The sequence below is a fragment of the Protopterus annectens genome, chromosome 10.part0, assembly GCF_019279795.1.
Source record: "Protopterus annectens isolate FY-2018-M chromosome 10.part0, PAN1.0, whole genome shotgun sequence".
Classification (NCBI taxonomy): Eukaryota; Metazoa; Chordata; order Ceratodontiformes; family Protopteridae; genus Protopterus; species Protopterus annectens.
Genome location: NC_056744.1, coordinates 1,613,250,853 through 1,613,267,711, shown reverse-complemented (window position 1 = coordinate 1,613,267,711; position 16,859 = coordinate 1,613,250,853). Strand labels below are relative to the sequence as shown.

General features: G+C 36.2%; 1 protein-coding gene across 1 annotated transcript in view; it reads right to left on the bottom strand.

Moving 5' to 3' along the window:
- The window catches only part of LOC122813791 (protein mab-21-like 3), a 153,298-nt gene that overhangs the window by 69,544 nt on the left and 66,895 nt on the right, over positions 1 to 16,859 (bottom strand). Inside the window, exon 3 of the mRNA XM_044086298.1 lies at positions 2,654 to 2,804. Within this exon, the coding sequence (XP_043942233.1) occupies positions 2,654 to 2,804 (151 nt within the window). The remainder of the gene's footprint in view (positions 1 to 2,653; positions 2,805 to 16,859) is intronic.

The window sequence follows — 16,859 nt, the reverse complement described above, 5'->3', positions numbered from 1 at the left end:
TTTACAGTTTTCTCTATTCGATACTTCCATGATAGCATTTGATTTCTTCCTTCCTTTCCCCTATTGTCATATATTTTGTTAAGCCTTTATCTGTTATTAATTTTGCTGTACAGCAATATATCCTATTTACTTCTGTTATATCACATGAATTTCTGTTAATAGTCTTAATTACTGTGTTCATTTTCTTTTATCAGACCTCTAATATTTTGGGTCTTATTGACTTTCTGTAAACTATTTCTTTCATTGATCTTAATATGTCTATCCATCTCTATTAAATTAAGCAACTCTTTCCTTAGATCTTTTTCTTCTAAACTGAGGGCACATCCTTTATTCTCTGTTTCCTGTGGGCATTCTACAGAAAGTTCCAGAACATCTTCCTTTGACATATTCTCTTCTGCTGCACCCTGTGTCATTTGTTGCTCTTCCGTATGGGAACTCACTGACCTATCCCTCTACAACATTGACTATGTTAGAGTTAGCACTGATCCCTGTTCCTTCCGCGCTGTACATCTCCAACTAAACTTTTGTTCTGGTTTCCTTCTGAAGGCTCCAGAGAATCGTCATGTGGCAACTAACCAGATGCTTCTCACTCCACAGGTTTCTCCTTAATTTGGGGACTCACTGTTTCATCATGCTGTAATGTTACCAGAGTTGGATTTGCTACACAAAATCCTTCACTTCGTGGGTGATCCGTAACTTCACTTTCTATTCCTTTAATGTCTTCATCACTGATCCTCTTTTCTACTCCTGCCCCCTTTGTTTTCTTATTTTTTTTTTTTGTATTGTAAAATTGTCCATATCTGGATGTCTTTGCCTGTAGTTACCTTCAAATTTCTTTGTTGGTTCTTCTTTTTATACTGTTTATTTTTGCTTTTTTCTTTGGGTGACACATTAGTACAGCAGTTAGCCCTGAAGCCTCTCAACAAAAGATTCTGTTGTTCGCTTCTTAGCTGTGCAGAACTTCTGTGCGGAGTCTGCATGTCCTGCCTATGTTTGTGTGGGTTTCCTCTGGGTGCTCCACCTACATTCCCAAGGCATGCTGCAGGTGGATTGGACACTAAATTGGCCCTAGGTGCGAGTGTGTATGCCTTCTGAGAAAGGTTGGTCTCCGGGCTGCAGCTCGACACCATAAAACTCTACTGCTAATCATTTTGTGGACAACAATGATCAGCTGTGGCAACCCCTAACAGGAGCAGCCAAAAGGAGAGAAAGAAATTTTCTTTCTTCTTTGTGTAAATATCGCACCATATTAAATCTCTTTTTCTTTCTCATGTCCATATTTCTTCTTCAGATGTCTCCCACTCTACCTGTTTCTCCTTACTTTGGGGACTCATTGTTCCATCATGTGGTGACATAGCCTGTGTTGGAATTTCTACATTAATTCCTTCACTTCACAGGCATTCCATAATTTTACCTTCTATTTGTTTAACTTCTACTTTATTAATCTTTTGTTATACGTTCCACCTTTGTGGTCTTATTTTTTGTATAGTGAAATTTTCCATATTTGGATGCTTTGCCTGTACTTCTCTTCAAATATCTTTGGAGCTGCTTTTTCTCTATTGATTAGTTTGGCTTTCTCCTTTGCATAAATATCACACAATATTAGCTCTCTGTCTCTCTTTCGCATGTCCATTTTTCTTTTTAATACATTTCAAAAAAATTTTGTTCTTTATATTTTCACACTTCCTCAGTCACTTCTTTTTTCTAATGACCTAGAGTTCCTTGGTCTGTATAATGTTTTTCATGAATCTGTTGTATTAACAAACACAAATTTGCATTTGAAGCTTTTGACAGTTTTTCTTTCCTCTAATTTGTCTTTTACATAATAGTAATACATAATTTCTTTCTTATCTTCAATAGTCCAGTATATCATCTCTATGCCTCTTTTTTGGCCTAAAAGTTGATGTGGGTTTTGTTGACTACTACTTCCTTCTAAAAACAGGGGGGGGCATTCTGATTCTGGCCTAACCCCATTGTAGGAATGTTTGTGTGTCTTTAGGATTCTGCACTGTCATTTTTCCAGTCCTGGTACCAGTGTGCATACCAGCATTGGGTACTTTTTTATCCTGGGACTTGTGCATCCAGCTGTCTTTTTATTTTTTAATCTACTTCTGTCCACGATATATGCTATATAAAATACAGTCTATATATCAGTGTCATCTTAGTGACATTTTGTAAAAACAGGGTCCACCTTGTGAAGGTACTCACCACGACTTGAGGATGAATTTATTTCCAACGATACTCTCCTTGGCTTGTTGATTTTATCATCTCTCCATTTGGACCCCTAGTTCCCTCTTTTACTATTAGGCAAGTATAATGTAACATAAGACAAGATTTGACTTTTGCCATCCAGACTTAACTTCTAGACTTAAATAACTTTGTAAGACAACCAGTTTTCATATTATAAAATCAGTCATTAACTGTAAAATTCTCTTAGAACTGAAAGCAACATGTACTTGACCATGTGTGTATGTGCATGATTGCAAGTGTATTGGCATGATTGCAAGTGTGTGTGTGTGTGTGTGTGTGTGTGCGTGTGCGTGTGTGTGTGTGTGTGTGTGTGTGTGTGTGTGTGTGTGTGTGTGTGTGTGTGTGTGTGTGTGTGTGTATGTGCGTGAAGGTTGCAGCAGAGAGTGCAGTTTCTAAGACTCACCTTTAGATGATATGATACCAACACCTTTCCAAATTTTCGTTCCCAGAAATCAATCCGAATCTTCTTCAGGATCTGTAGGCTGGCTCTTCTGCACCCACCATCAGAATCAATACCTTCCAGCAGAACCCTTTCAGCACGCGAGAAGGAGTATCTGAAGCAGAAAGGGTCAGAAACTATGATTTAATTTCATTCCTAGGTAGAGGTAGAAGGTAATGCTGTGTGTTGTTGTTATAACCCTGTCTCACATTGAACTCCAAGGAATAAGCTAATACACACACACACACACACACACACACACACACACACACACACACACACACACACACACACACACACACACACACACACACACACACACACACACACACACACACACACACACACACACACACACACACACACACACACCAATTGGATTAAAGTCATAACCCTAGAACAGCATGTATTTTCCAGTGAGGATGTCACTTGAGGATGTCACCAGCTTTACTGAATTCTGGCCTTGAATCCTGACAATGGTTTGAGTGGCAAGGCTCACCAAATCTTGTCTTAGCTGTAGAAAAAGTAAAAAAAAATGAAAACTAAATTAAGTAAGATTGTTTCAGACTCGATCAAAACTTTTCTCAAAAGAAAAAAAAAACAAACTCCCATCTACTTGAAAGTTTTCTATAGGAAACCGCAAAGCAAAAGTAAAGAGCAGGCCAAACCTTGCTCTTCTTCAGTTATTCACATGAAACCCTTCTTTTCACAAAAAAGAGACTCATATATATTTCCATGTTCCTTACCATCTTATCCATGTCATGGCCCATCAGACATCACCCTGTTAGGCCTAAGGTTTCTGTTTAATCACGAAACAGTCATCTGGTTTAACAAATAGATGGATTTTAAAAATAATCTTCAGAATATGATGCAACATTTTACCAGCAATCCTCCGATGCAGAGTATTTTTAAAATGTAGTCAAACCTATGGGGTAAAAGTATAAATCCCTGACTGTAACCCACACACTGGGAAGTTGACTAAAGGCCAGAGAGCTGGAAAAGCCAACAAGTGGAATGTGCAAGAGAGTGGTTGATGGCCACTTGCCTATCCTGAGGAAAAGGGGACAATCCAAACACTGCAATACTAGTACCTGGTGTGAGCAGGCCGCCAGTATGCAGCATTGTAAACATGGGCATACATTTTCTTCACTAAGCTGAAGAATTTAGCCTCTGATGTGCATCGATAGAAGTACACATGCATGGTTGGGAGTTGGTGTCAACCTCCACAGTGATGTTGGTGCAAACCCTAGACACTACAGGTGGTTAGGTCACATCACATAAAATCCCTTAGATCTACATCATAGGTTCATAAATTAGTACTAGGCTAACTGTCCTTTCAGGCTGTTTCAAGCATAGCCAATTATCACAAGGAAGAATCAAACCCTGCACCTTGTGGCTGTAAGGTAAACAACTTAGCCATTATGCTAACCTACCACCCATGTATGAGGCAATCTTTTGGGTGGGTGTCTCAAGTAATTATGATGCACAGGGATCAGTTAGGTTCATGCTATAGTTCATGCTGAACAATCAGATGGCAGAAGTCTAGTGGGATTAAGACAGACCCTCAGACTGTTAGGATGACGGTGCACTCCACCTTTTGATACAGCTGAAGATCAGAAGTAGAATGGCACATGAACCACCTTCAGACCTGCCTTTATTATAGGTCACACCAATGCACTCTGACCTTGTACAGTAGAAGACTCCTCCACTGGACAGGGAATCAAAAATCTAAGAAAAACTGGAGGGAGTTTATGATCAGCCAAAATGAAGCAAAACATATTAAAAAGTTGCCTTTCTTTGTCATGTGATGCAGGTATATAACTTACAGAAGAAAAGGTCGTAGAAGTAGTTTTGTTCCATGGTTGAATGGGATAAATTCCTGAGTTTGAACCACACAAACCATGATCAAATAGTGATCGAGGTGCTAAATGACCTGACAAGAGAGGAGAGCAGTAAGTAGCTGATACCAGTTCACCCATCCAAGGAGAAGGCAGGTGGTCTGTCCACTGCACTACCAATACCTCTTGGAGGAGTAGGTGTATGGCAGGTAGCAATACACACAAGGGACATCTGCTTGGCCTTCTTTAATTATTTATGTTAACATTTAAGAATCACATGTGCAGGAGCATGCACGGGTCATGGGGAAGGCAAACCAGACCCTTGTTGTGATGTAAATGGGTACACGACGCACCAAGGGCAGGAGTTTAGCTGGTATAGGAGCATCCCTTCTCTCTGCATTGTGCATAATACAGCTTAAGAAGCACAGGGCTGTCATGCAATTTAACGGCATAGAGCATACCTCTCAACTGTACAGATTTTCACAGAATGTCCAGATTTTTGCTTCACATTTTTTGTCTGTTTTTCATAAAAATTATGGTTTTCTGACAAATTAGTGGCAAATCATTAAAGGCTGACGTTAGAAAATAATGACAGACATTTGAGTTTCAGACTTCCTACCTTTCAGAAAATTCATGCTAAAGCAAAACCTGTTATTCTGTCAACTTTCTAAGCTTGTAAGAGCAATATTTAAAAGTTGTCCCTATTTTTCGGTCTTTGTCCCAATCTTATTTATGGCTTTGTCTAGATTTCTTGCTCTAGGCAGTTGAGAGGTATGGCATAGAGGCATCTAAAGTCCATCCTTAAGTGCAGATAGCCATAGTTCTGTGGGGAGGTGAAGCCAGATATTTAGGCCATCTGAGTAAAAACAGACTCTTCCCCGTGAAAGTTGATGGAAGGGTCAAAACACCTTCATGGATGATGAGAGATTTCATTCAGATGTAGGCTACCACTGTATGAGAAAGTTCAAGACCTATAGGAGGAAGGTTAGTGATTAGCACAAAGGAAAAAGCACATAGGAAAAAGGTGGTAAAAGTACTTTTGCTTTCTCATGAGAGAACACATTTCTCAGCAAGAATCTTTTCTATCCTCAAGAAACAGATTTCATTCATACAAATGCCAGATGTATTGACCTTAAGTTTCTAAATGTACAAAAATTTCCCATTTATTTCATTTCCTACATTACTCCCATTGGTCTAAAAGGGGCTACATAAATACACTGATCACAGAAGAGTTCTATCTTCTTCATAGTTACATTCACACGTCTCATGAGAAATTCCTCAGATTCAAGATAGGAATCTTCACTTGCATTTCACCTCCCCTTTTCCTTCCCATGTGATTTAGCAGTGTATGAAGGGCTTTCACAGGGTACATGCCACAGTATAAACATGTTCAGATGTAAAAATATCAACATACGTATTCCTTTGTCTATGGATGATTGTCATTAAACTCAGCAGCAAACTATTTCAAACTCTGTGTTCCACTGCAAAGTGTACATAGTAAAGAATTTTTAAGTAAAATGTTGTTTGTCTTTTAGGCTCTTCACGGTTAGGGGTCGCCACAGCGGAACTCCGGTCCGCTAATGATTGGCAGTCGATTTTTATGGTGCCGAGTTGCCAGCCCGATGCCCAACCTTCAGCGAAGGCACGCCCATTCACGCATGTCTTTCGGAGGCCACTCGACCGCGGGTAGGACATGCAGACTCCACACAGAAGGCACTCCAGCCGAGAATTGAAATAAAAGATCTAATTTGCCTTGAACACTTCTTTTAACTTACCAGACATGCATACTCATGAAAAGAAAACTGTTATAGGCCTGGTCAAAGATGGAGAGGAGGAGGCCTACAGGAACGAGATTGATCAACTACTGGTCTGGTGTACGGTGCAGCTCAGTTTAAAACCTTTTCTTATTTTAGAATAAATCATGTATACTTCGATATAGGGATGTTACTGTGGTGTATCATAATGGTTGCTATTTTACTATGTTTAGTCATTATTAATTATGCCATATCAATTCTGTACGTACATTACATTTTTGAATACTTCATATTTCATATTTATCATGTACATACAATGCATTTTAGTTTAACATAATGCATTTTATCCTATTTATTTATTTATTTATTTTAAATTATCAAATATGTATTTCATTATGTATTTTTAAAAAATGTATTCATCAATTTATAAAATGTATTTTTAAAAATGTATTTACCAATTGTATCAAATGTGGGTACTTAACAATATATTTAAACCAAGTTAAATTAATTAATAAGCATATATAATTAATTTACAAGCATATATATTTTAGAAGTAGATATATATATATTTTAGGAAGTAATTATATCTATGAATCAGAAGTCACAGCATGGAATACAGAAATGTAAAGAATGTATCTTTAAGGCTTTCAATTAGTTTTGGTGCCAAATTGGATATATAAACTATTGTTAAGTTGTAATAGTAGGTTCTGAGGAAGTCTGTATGATAACAGATGAAAGCACTTAACCCTACGGATTATTTATGCAAAAATTCATGTAAAATCTATGTATTTTTTATGTATTAAAGTTTTTCTTGTTCGAGCTGCACCGTACTTCATTCTGCTCAAGGAGCCTGTAATTCTTCTGTTGGTGGATTCTACGGTAGTTTGTTTGTTCGTGGCAGTGGTTTCTTGATGGCAGGGACTCCAGACTAGATGCAAGCTTCATTGAACAAGGAAGAATACACTTCTTTACGTTCGGATATAACTTCACTTCAAGCGGAGGTTACCAGACTGGTTGAATTAGTGAGCCGTTTAACTGCTAATTCGGTTCCTGTGGCAGTTACGGAAAGTACATCTATAGCCAAATGCAGTAATGCTTGTACTGGTATTGACACCAGTACACAGGTGGAAATACCGAATGGGCAAAATTGTGAATTGAATGAAGGGAATCAGTCCGTAAATGACTTGTTGGAACTTATTAACAAACAAATGGAGAACATTACATCGCCTGAAGCTGAATTTACCTTTGATTTTAGTTTATTCCACTTGAAAGATGAAGCCCAGCGTTTGGGAGCGAGACCTAAACACAGACAGCCGGTTAAAACATACTCAGCAATCACGAAAAATCAAACTAAACTTCATAAAGGTACTGTCAGCAATAAAACTATTTCCAGTCCCTTTAATAATTATAAAACAACTGTTGCTAGAGGACAAACCAATATGGGACATAAATATGTCAGTACTAAGCAGAATTATGAAGTTATTGACAATTTCTTAAGTCATGAGTATGATTTTGTTAATGTGAATGGATATTGTAGTGTGGATAACAAAAGGAAACGCTAGATTACTTCTGCTGAGCCTGTTAAAGAAAAAATACAAATGTTAGGTAAAAAGCTGTTTAACATCAAATGCATAAAAATTGACAATGCCTATTTAGCTAAATGTCTAGCTATGCATATTGTACCCAAGGGACTTAGGTTTTTTAAATTTCCTTTGGGAATCAAGTATAATGGTGACAGTATATATGCATTTAACAAAATGTTTGATGAATTTGGGTATACATATATGAAACTATTAATTAAATACAACGATGAAAAATTATCTATTTTATTAAAAGAAATAGATAATTTGAATGATGACATAGTACAAGACATAGCTTTTGAACAGTGGAGAGACTTTTATTTGAAACAATTTCAAGCAGCGGAAAGTAAAGCCATGAACATTTACGATAGGAAGCAAAGGAAGATACGAGATGTAGAACAATATAAGAATAACAGAGCGTATATATGGCCACATGACAGAATAGCCAATGAGAAGGAAAGGCCTTACAATGGTAGAAGTAGACATAGGAATAATGAAGGGGAAGAAAATTTTCAAGGGGGCAGATTTTACCCAGCCCCGAAACAGCAATACAGAATGGAACGTTAAGTCAAACACCTGATGTTCATCAAGTTAACACTGAGCATTTGAATGAAGGAAACAATATACATATAAGTATAGACGTTAGCTCAAAAGAACTTGAGTTTCCAGAGAATACACAAGCAGTGGAGAATAAAATAAAAATAGTAGAAAGCAAAGGCAATTTTACTTTATATACATATAATGGTTTTAACGTATATAATTATACTGAATATGCAATTGGTCAAGAATTTTTCACCTTATTCAGTAAAGGGATGAAATATATACCCACAACTGGGCTTAACTTAGTTGATATGATTAAAGAAATAAAAATGTATTGTAGAAGGCTAAATTTAGCATTGCAATTTGGACAAAATGTTGAAAATACAGAATATATGACATATAATAAGTTAAAGAGGAAAAGTTCATACATCCCAGTTGCAAATGCACAAGTTGCCAACTATGAAAAAATGGTGTGTAAGGACATCTATTGGTTATACAACAATATAAAGACAGGAGATACCTATAATAATATAACAGAGGACAATTTAACTAAAAATGAATGGAGATGCCTGGAATCATTTATGGAAAATAAAGAGCTCAGAATTATGAAGCCAGATAAGGGAGGGGGCATTGTTATTTATAACAGTTTTGATTACAATGCGGAGATACATAATATACTACACCTATCAGGGAATTATGAAGCCATTTCTTTAAATCAAGTTAATATAGGTGACAAAAGAATCGATTTAGTTATTGAAGAGTATTTGATAGACAACAGAATTACGAATGAGATCTATAATTTTATTAAGGTTGAATTTCCTATAGTGGCTAATATAATAGGTATCCCCAAGGTACATAAATGTATGGATAACCCTCCTTTTAGACCTATTATATCGGGGTCCAAGTCTAAGACATATAACTTGGGTGTAACAATTGATAGATGGACAAAACATGTATATGACAATATTCCTCATCTAATAAAGGACTCTTGGCATTTTTTAAGTAAACTTACGCAGGATATATGGAATGGTGGATTGTTTTTTGTGACAATCGATGTCATTGACTTATTCTCATGTATACCTAAAGAATGTGGCTTGAAATTTTTTAGTAACAGTTTGAGGAAATTCTCAAAACTGTCATGGGATAAAATCAGCTCAATTGTGGATATGATGAGCTTAGTTTTAGACCACAATTACATTCAATTTCAAGGGGAGTTTTTTAGGCAGAGTAGAGGGGTTGCTATGGGCGCCTCTTGTGCCCCGATTTTTGCAAATCTTGTAATGTTAGATTGGGAGTCAAAATATGTGTTTCAAAGTGAATTTTACCATCACATAGTTCTATATGCTAGATATCTAGATGATTTATTTATCCTATGGAATGGCATGCACAATGAAATTATTTCATTCATCAATTATATCAATGGGACGACTGATTTTTTGAAATTCACATATAACATTAACAAAGAAGGTATAGCATATTTAGACACTTATATAAGCCGTACTAGAAATGGTTTTGAATCTAAAATACATAGAAAAAAACACATTTTCAAATGATTACATAGAGTATAGCAGCAGTCATCCACCATATATATATTCAAAAATGTGGTAAAAGGACAGTGTGTTAGAGCAGCACGCATGTCATCAACTAAAGTTATAATGGAAGATGAATTAAAAACAATATTTAACATGTTTAGTAGTAGGGGTTACCCTATCCCCATGTTAAAACGTCGTTGGATATGTTAAATGGCAATGGGGTACTAAGTTTCTACCTCTTCTAGGTATATCAAGTGTAAGTGATAAGAATAAAGGTATGAGTGACACCACAGAAGCATTTAATAGAGTGTGTGTGATAATGTTTACTCCTTTTGCTAATTATATAAAGGAAATATTGAATAGACATTGGGATTTGATAACAATAACAGAAAGTGTAGCCATGATTTTAGGTAAACAACCCAAATGTGTATTTAAAACGGCTCCGAATATTAAAAAGTTATTGGAGAGGACAATACACACTGAGAAATATAAGAAAACAACAAAATGAACTTCAAAATGTGGTTCTTGTAGCCAATGCAGATATATTAATGAAGCAGCATGCATCAAGTTAGAGAATATCAATAAGACATATATAAAATGCAAGGCAGGAAATTGTAATACTAAACAAGTAGTATATCTTGCAAAATGCGATGCCTGCCCAGCATTTTATATAGGAAAGACAGAGAGGAAAATTAAAAAAACGAATATATGAACACTATTATAAGATTCAGAAACAAGATATGAAGAATGCTTTATATAAACATATATTCAGTAGAGGATATCAACATACATTTAAATTCTCTATTATTGAACAAATTGACAGTAGTGTAAGAGGGGGTAATTGGAAAGTCTTTTTAGCTTTGATGGAAAGCAAGTGGCAGATATTTACTGATGCCACAAGATTTCCAGGCATTAATGACAGCATCAGTTTAAACCTTTTCTTATTTTAGAATAAATCATGTATACTTCGATATAGGGATGTTACTGTGGTGTATCATAATGGTTGCTATTTTACTATGTTTAGTCATTATTAATTATGCCATATCAATTCTGTACGTACATTACATTTTTGAATACTTCATATTTCATATTTATCATGTACATACAATGTATTTTAATTTAACATAATGCATTTTATCCTATTCATTTATTTATTTATTTATTTTAAATTATCAAATATGTATTTCATTATGTATTTTTAAAAAATGTATTCATCAATTTATAAAATGTATTTTTAAAAATGTATTTACCAATTGTATCAAATGTGGGTACTTAACAATATATTTAAACCAAGTTAAATTAATTAATAAGCATATATAATTAATTTACAAGTATATATATTTTAGAAGTAGATATATATATTTTTAGGAAGTAATTATATCTATGAATCAGAAGTCACAGCGTGGAATACAGAAATGTAAAGAACGTATCTTTAAGGCTTTCAATTAGTTTTGGCACCAAATTGGATATATAAACTATTGTTAAGTTGTAATAGTAGGTTCTGAGGAAGTCTGTATGATAACAGATGAAAGCGCTTAACCCTACAGATTATTTATGCAAAACTTCATGTAAAATCTACGTATTTTTTATGTATTAAAGTTTTTCTTGTTCGAGCTGCACCGTACTTCATTCTGCTCAAGGAGTCTGTAATTCTTCTGTTGGTGGATTCTACGGTAGTTTGTTTGTTCGTGGCACTGGTCTGGTGTGACAACAACAATCTAGCACTGAATGTCAACAAGATAAAGGAGTTGATTATTGATTTCAGAAGATCTCAAGTACAACTCAAACCTTTAGTGATGAAAGGGATGACAGTGGAAAGGGTCAAGAGTACAAAGTTCTTGGATGTTCATATCACAGAGAACTTTTCCTGGTCAGTCCAGGTATCCAGCATAGTCAAAAAAGCTCAGCAATGCTTGCACTTTCTAAGGAAACTTAGGAAGGCAAAATTATCAAGCTCCATACTTCAGACCTTTTATAGGGGCACCATTGAAAGTGTCCTGACCAACAGCATTACAGTCTGGTATGGAAGCTGTAACAATCAAGATCGGAAGGCTTTCAAGAGAGTTGTAAGGGCAGCGGAAAGAATCATTGGCACCTCCCTTACACCTCTGGAAGATCTAAACAAATGCTGGTGGATCGACAGGGCCAAAAAGATTTCCAGAAATCCAACGCATCCTGCCAATGGTCTGTACAATCGCTTCTCCTTAGGCAGGAGATACAGAAGCCTACATTGTAAGACCACCAGATTAAATAACACTTTCTTTCTGCTCTCCATTAGACTGTTGAACTCTTGGGAAAAATGAACCATGAGTCTGTCGAAACACTCAACCACTTCTGTTACATAACTATCCTATCAAGTGGCTTATTTTATGAATGTGCAATAACCACGTGCAATACTAAGGTAGCTCACCTACACACTGAAGGACTGTAAAGTGCAATATACAAATTGTGCAATAATTCAGTCTAATCATAGATATGCTGCTGTTGTTTCAATTTTACTTTGACAGTATTCCCTTCATATTGTTTCTTGTCTTCCTTGTCTTCTGTTCTGGGATGGGTGCGGGTTTGCTGTCCTACTTTACTTACTAATTGTACTTATTAAATTTCTACTGTGATGTTTTATTAAATTTTCTCTGTCTATATGTGCAACTGTTTCCTGCATTGAGAACAAAGCATTGTAATTTCGTTCAGCTACACTGCTGTTTAGTTCTGAATGTCAATAAAGTTTTCTTTGACTTTTAAATACAAAATCTCCTCATGTGGACTACTGAATCTTCCGCCATTTTACTTTAAATTATATTAGTCATTTTCAAACAAGTGTAAGTAATTAACCTTTGGAGTTGAAAACTTTATAGTGCCGCCTATATTGGTCGAGGGAGCAGACTAATCCAGCTTGAATCCCTGGTGGCAAAGTTTCAATGAGAAAGAGCAAAATAGCAGCAGGTAAGTCCTGAAAGCATCCAAAATAACCTCCTTGCTTTACAATACCAAACTGCACAGTTTGTGTTGCAAAATGTTTTTTTTTTTCCATTTTATTTTGTTAATAAGGATATCTCCCTGAATGTTATTCTCAGAGCTGAAAATCCCTGCCAAGACATCATCAAAGAATGAACCCTCAATGCCTACCTGCCTAAATTAATGCATCGGGTACTATATTTCCTTGTTAAATGCATCAGTAGTAGTTTCTTACTTCATAGAAAGATAAGCTGACAAATAGTTCTTGCAGGTGGAACACCTCATACTGTCAATTAATGTATGTGAGGATAAAGTTATGAAACCACAATGTAAATAAGCTGTAGAAGAGACAGGTATGTAAGTCATTGCAAGAACATGCCATGACATCATTTTGTTAATATGGTTTTAGAGAAAACATGAGTAAACAATGAAATTAAAAATATAATGCACTATAATCTTCATTTTATGCAAAATCACTTGCAGTTTTAACTGGAGAATAACAGGAAATTAAAAGTGTAAAACAAAGATGCTTCTGGAACAGAGCAATACAATTTTAAACAGGTGACTATAGAAAAGAACAAGAAGCCTTAGGAAATTTCAACAGTTAAAAATCACAAAAGTATCCCATTTGAACCCTATATTTATTTTAAAATGTCAGCAGAGCACACAGTGAAGATAACACTATCAGGGAAAATAGCATGCAGCTGGAAACACACCACAGCATTCTCACCCCCACCTTCACTCCACAATGGATAATACAACTACACTGTTTAGGCCTCCCTTCATCAGTGTCACCGGGTAAAGGGTATTCTATAAGGCAGAACCAGCCATTTAGATCTGCCTTCAACTAGAAATCAGAAAGGCCACTGAATTTAAAAAGTTTAAAAATGAAAACTGTGAAAATACGTAAGGAAGGAAAACATGTTTTCCTTAGACAAGGGATTAACTACTTATATAAATAAGCATACAGCTCATGTTAAGCAAATAAATATATTGCACTAGCAATGTCATTACAATTGTCATTAAAGGTATACATATAAATTCTGCACGTATGTATATGATATAATACAGATCCCCCAGCCCCATGTGCAACATGAGAAAAAAGGGTTGTGGATGGATGGATGGATGGGTGGATGGATACAGCTAAATCACATTTATCGTTTTGATATTATACCAATTTCCTGTCTTCTTTCTTTCTTTCCATAAAAGTTTAGAATATTCTTCTGCATTAAAATTCTTGTCACTCTATTGGAAAATTCACTGTAATGCAAATTAGCTATTGAAATTTCTTGTATTTAACTATATGCAATTTTTCTTGGCCTGGGATATGACTGATATTATACAATTCCTCCCCTAAAACGTGCACACTGATTGGCCAGCCCAACCAGCGTGCCCGTTGTAAATCCCTCAATATACTAACGGAAAAAGGTCCAGTCGCCCGGACTTTTTCCGTTAGTATAAAACACTGTCTCGCTATGTTAAAAGAGTTTAACATAGCGACACGTTTAAAAAAAGCAATGGAGATCTCCGTTGCTTTTTCTAAAGCTGTCTCGCAATGTTAAACTCCTTTAACATAGCGACACAGTGTGTAAAAAGCAACGGAGATCTTGCGATCTCCGTTGCTTTTTTTTTAAAAGCTGTCTCGCTATATTAAATGGGTTTAACATAGTGAGACAGCTTTAAAATAAGCAACGGAGATATCCGTTGCTTATTTTAAAGCTGTCTCGCTATGTTAAACCCATTTAACATAGCGAAACAGTAAAAAAAAGCAATGGAGATCTTGCGTTCTCCGTTGCTTTTGCCCACAGCTCTGATGTACTGCGTAGGCATGCGCAGTACATCAGAACTGCCGCAGAATACCAGACAGCTGCGGAAGGGCAGTAAAGAGGCATTATACAATGGCATTATTTAAGAAAAGTAATTATTTCTTTTCTTAAATAATGTCATTGTATAATAGCAATAACCCACGCCTGGGTGTGGGTAATGCTGGATTTACCCACGGTTGGCTTTGTTTGGTCCCTCGGGCTTCGCCGTGGGTTATTGCTATAATATTCTTTAGACCAGTCCATCCACCTGGTTAGCAAAGCATTCCGTTAATAAAGAAATAAATTATGGCCAATTGATTTCAGACTCCTCTAAATTACTTGTAGGCAACTGTCACTTAATACTTTTGGTGTTCTAGAACTCAGTAATAAGCATAAAATGAAAGAAGTTTCAGTTAAGATCTTTGCATTCGGTATAGTGTTCTGGCCATTGTTAAAGACACAGTACAAAGCGTTGTTTTAGCTTCAGGTAAAAGGAGAAGAGGGCAGGGGCACCCGCAGGCAGGTGCAAGGGGGTGCACTTGCACCCCCCTAGAATCGGCTGGCTAGTTAATTTTCTTTTAATTAAAAAAAAAAGAAAAAAAAAAAAAGGCGTTTTTTTTTTTTTTTTTAGGGCGTTCTTCTTTAAGAATCCCCTTCAAGTCCAGTCACATCTGTGCCATGGGCGTGCTAACATCATCGCGTGATGCACGTATTTTCAGGTTTGCAAGCGGGAACTGAAACAGACGGTTTCTGCTGCATTTACTTTGAAACGGATGGTTTCTGCTGCTTCTGATGGGTTTACTTTAGCTGCGAGGAGGAGGACTGAAGATGGAGTCAGATCAGCGAGCATTGAAACGAAGCTGTGATGGGTTTAATTTTGCTCCGAGGAGGACTGAAGATAGACAGGATGCTTTTCAGAATGAGTAAGGCATCTGAATGAAGGTGTGTGTGTGTGTGTGTGTGGGGGGGGGGGGGGTATGTCTGAAGGGTTTGTTCTACTTGAAATTTTTCTTTGCTTCCTGGGAGGTTTGTAAACACATGCATATATCAGGGAGCTTCTTAGAACAAATCAGTTGGAAATGAGCTTTAAAAATGATTTAGTTGTTCTGCATTCATTCTTAAACTGAAAGTTTGCTATTGTGATACTTAAAAACAAAAGGCATGTGTATTTTGTATGCAACTGCTCACCTTACAGTATTTTGTTGCCAGACAAACAGCTAAATAAATGCCTAGTAGAAAAGTTTCATGTGATTCATACTTAGTTTTCATCCCCTTTTTAATTGTTGCTTTTTTGAAGGTTTGTGTACATATATATGTTTCTGTCTCTCTGTGTGGGATAACAGGTTAATGACTTATACACTTTCAGTTGCAGAGTGAATATATGTCAGTTGGTAGTGTCCTCTAAGGATGACTTTGCTGTCCAACATTTGTTGTGCAACCAAAACTTGTTATTGTAGTACTACAAAGCAAAAGGAAATATTACAGGCGGAGCTGCTTGTTTCACAGCGTTGTTTGCCTGTCAGATTAAAGTTACACATCACTTTGATGTGTCACCTGGATGAATGACAGTTTATAATTATAAAAATAATACGTGTATATTACATTATCGGGGGTTGATTCATGCATTTGTACTTTGTAGTACTCAGAATCATTGTGCATATTTATTTTCTGTAAGACTGTATCATGCTAGCTGTTTAATTTGCCAGATGATTACAACTTATATTCCAAGTTTTTTGTATGGGTTTGTGTGAATAAGTATTTTTTTTTTGGTAACCTGCCCTCAGCTGAATATAGTCAAGCCCTGTATTCACTGAGTCACTGGGATTTTTAGTCCCATAGTTTAAGGTTTCGTTATGACTATTTTTTATAGAGTTTCAATTCAATTGACAGACTGCAGTGATCTAGAGCAGAGTAAACAGCACAGCAGGTAGCATACTTGCATCTTGATGCAAAAGGCTGTAGGTTCTATTTCTACAGCATGTACATTTGTATTTTAAGGGGGTATGGTACTGCAGTTCTTAGTATGTCCTCCTTTGGATGAGACACCTAATAACTATGAACCTGTTTTTCAGCTTGCCACCCATTCCCTATTGCAATATACCAACTTACCATTTATTTTAATGTAGCATAGGAAATGTATTCTTCAAGGGCAACAGCCACTGAATT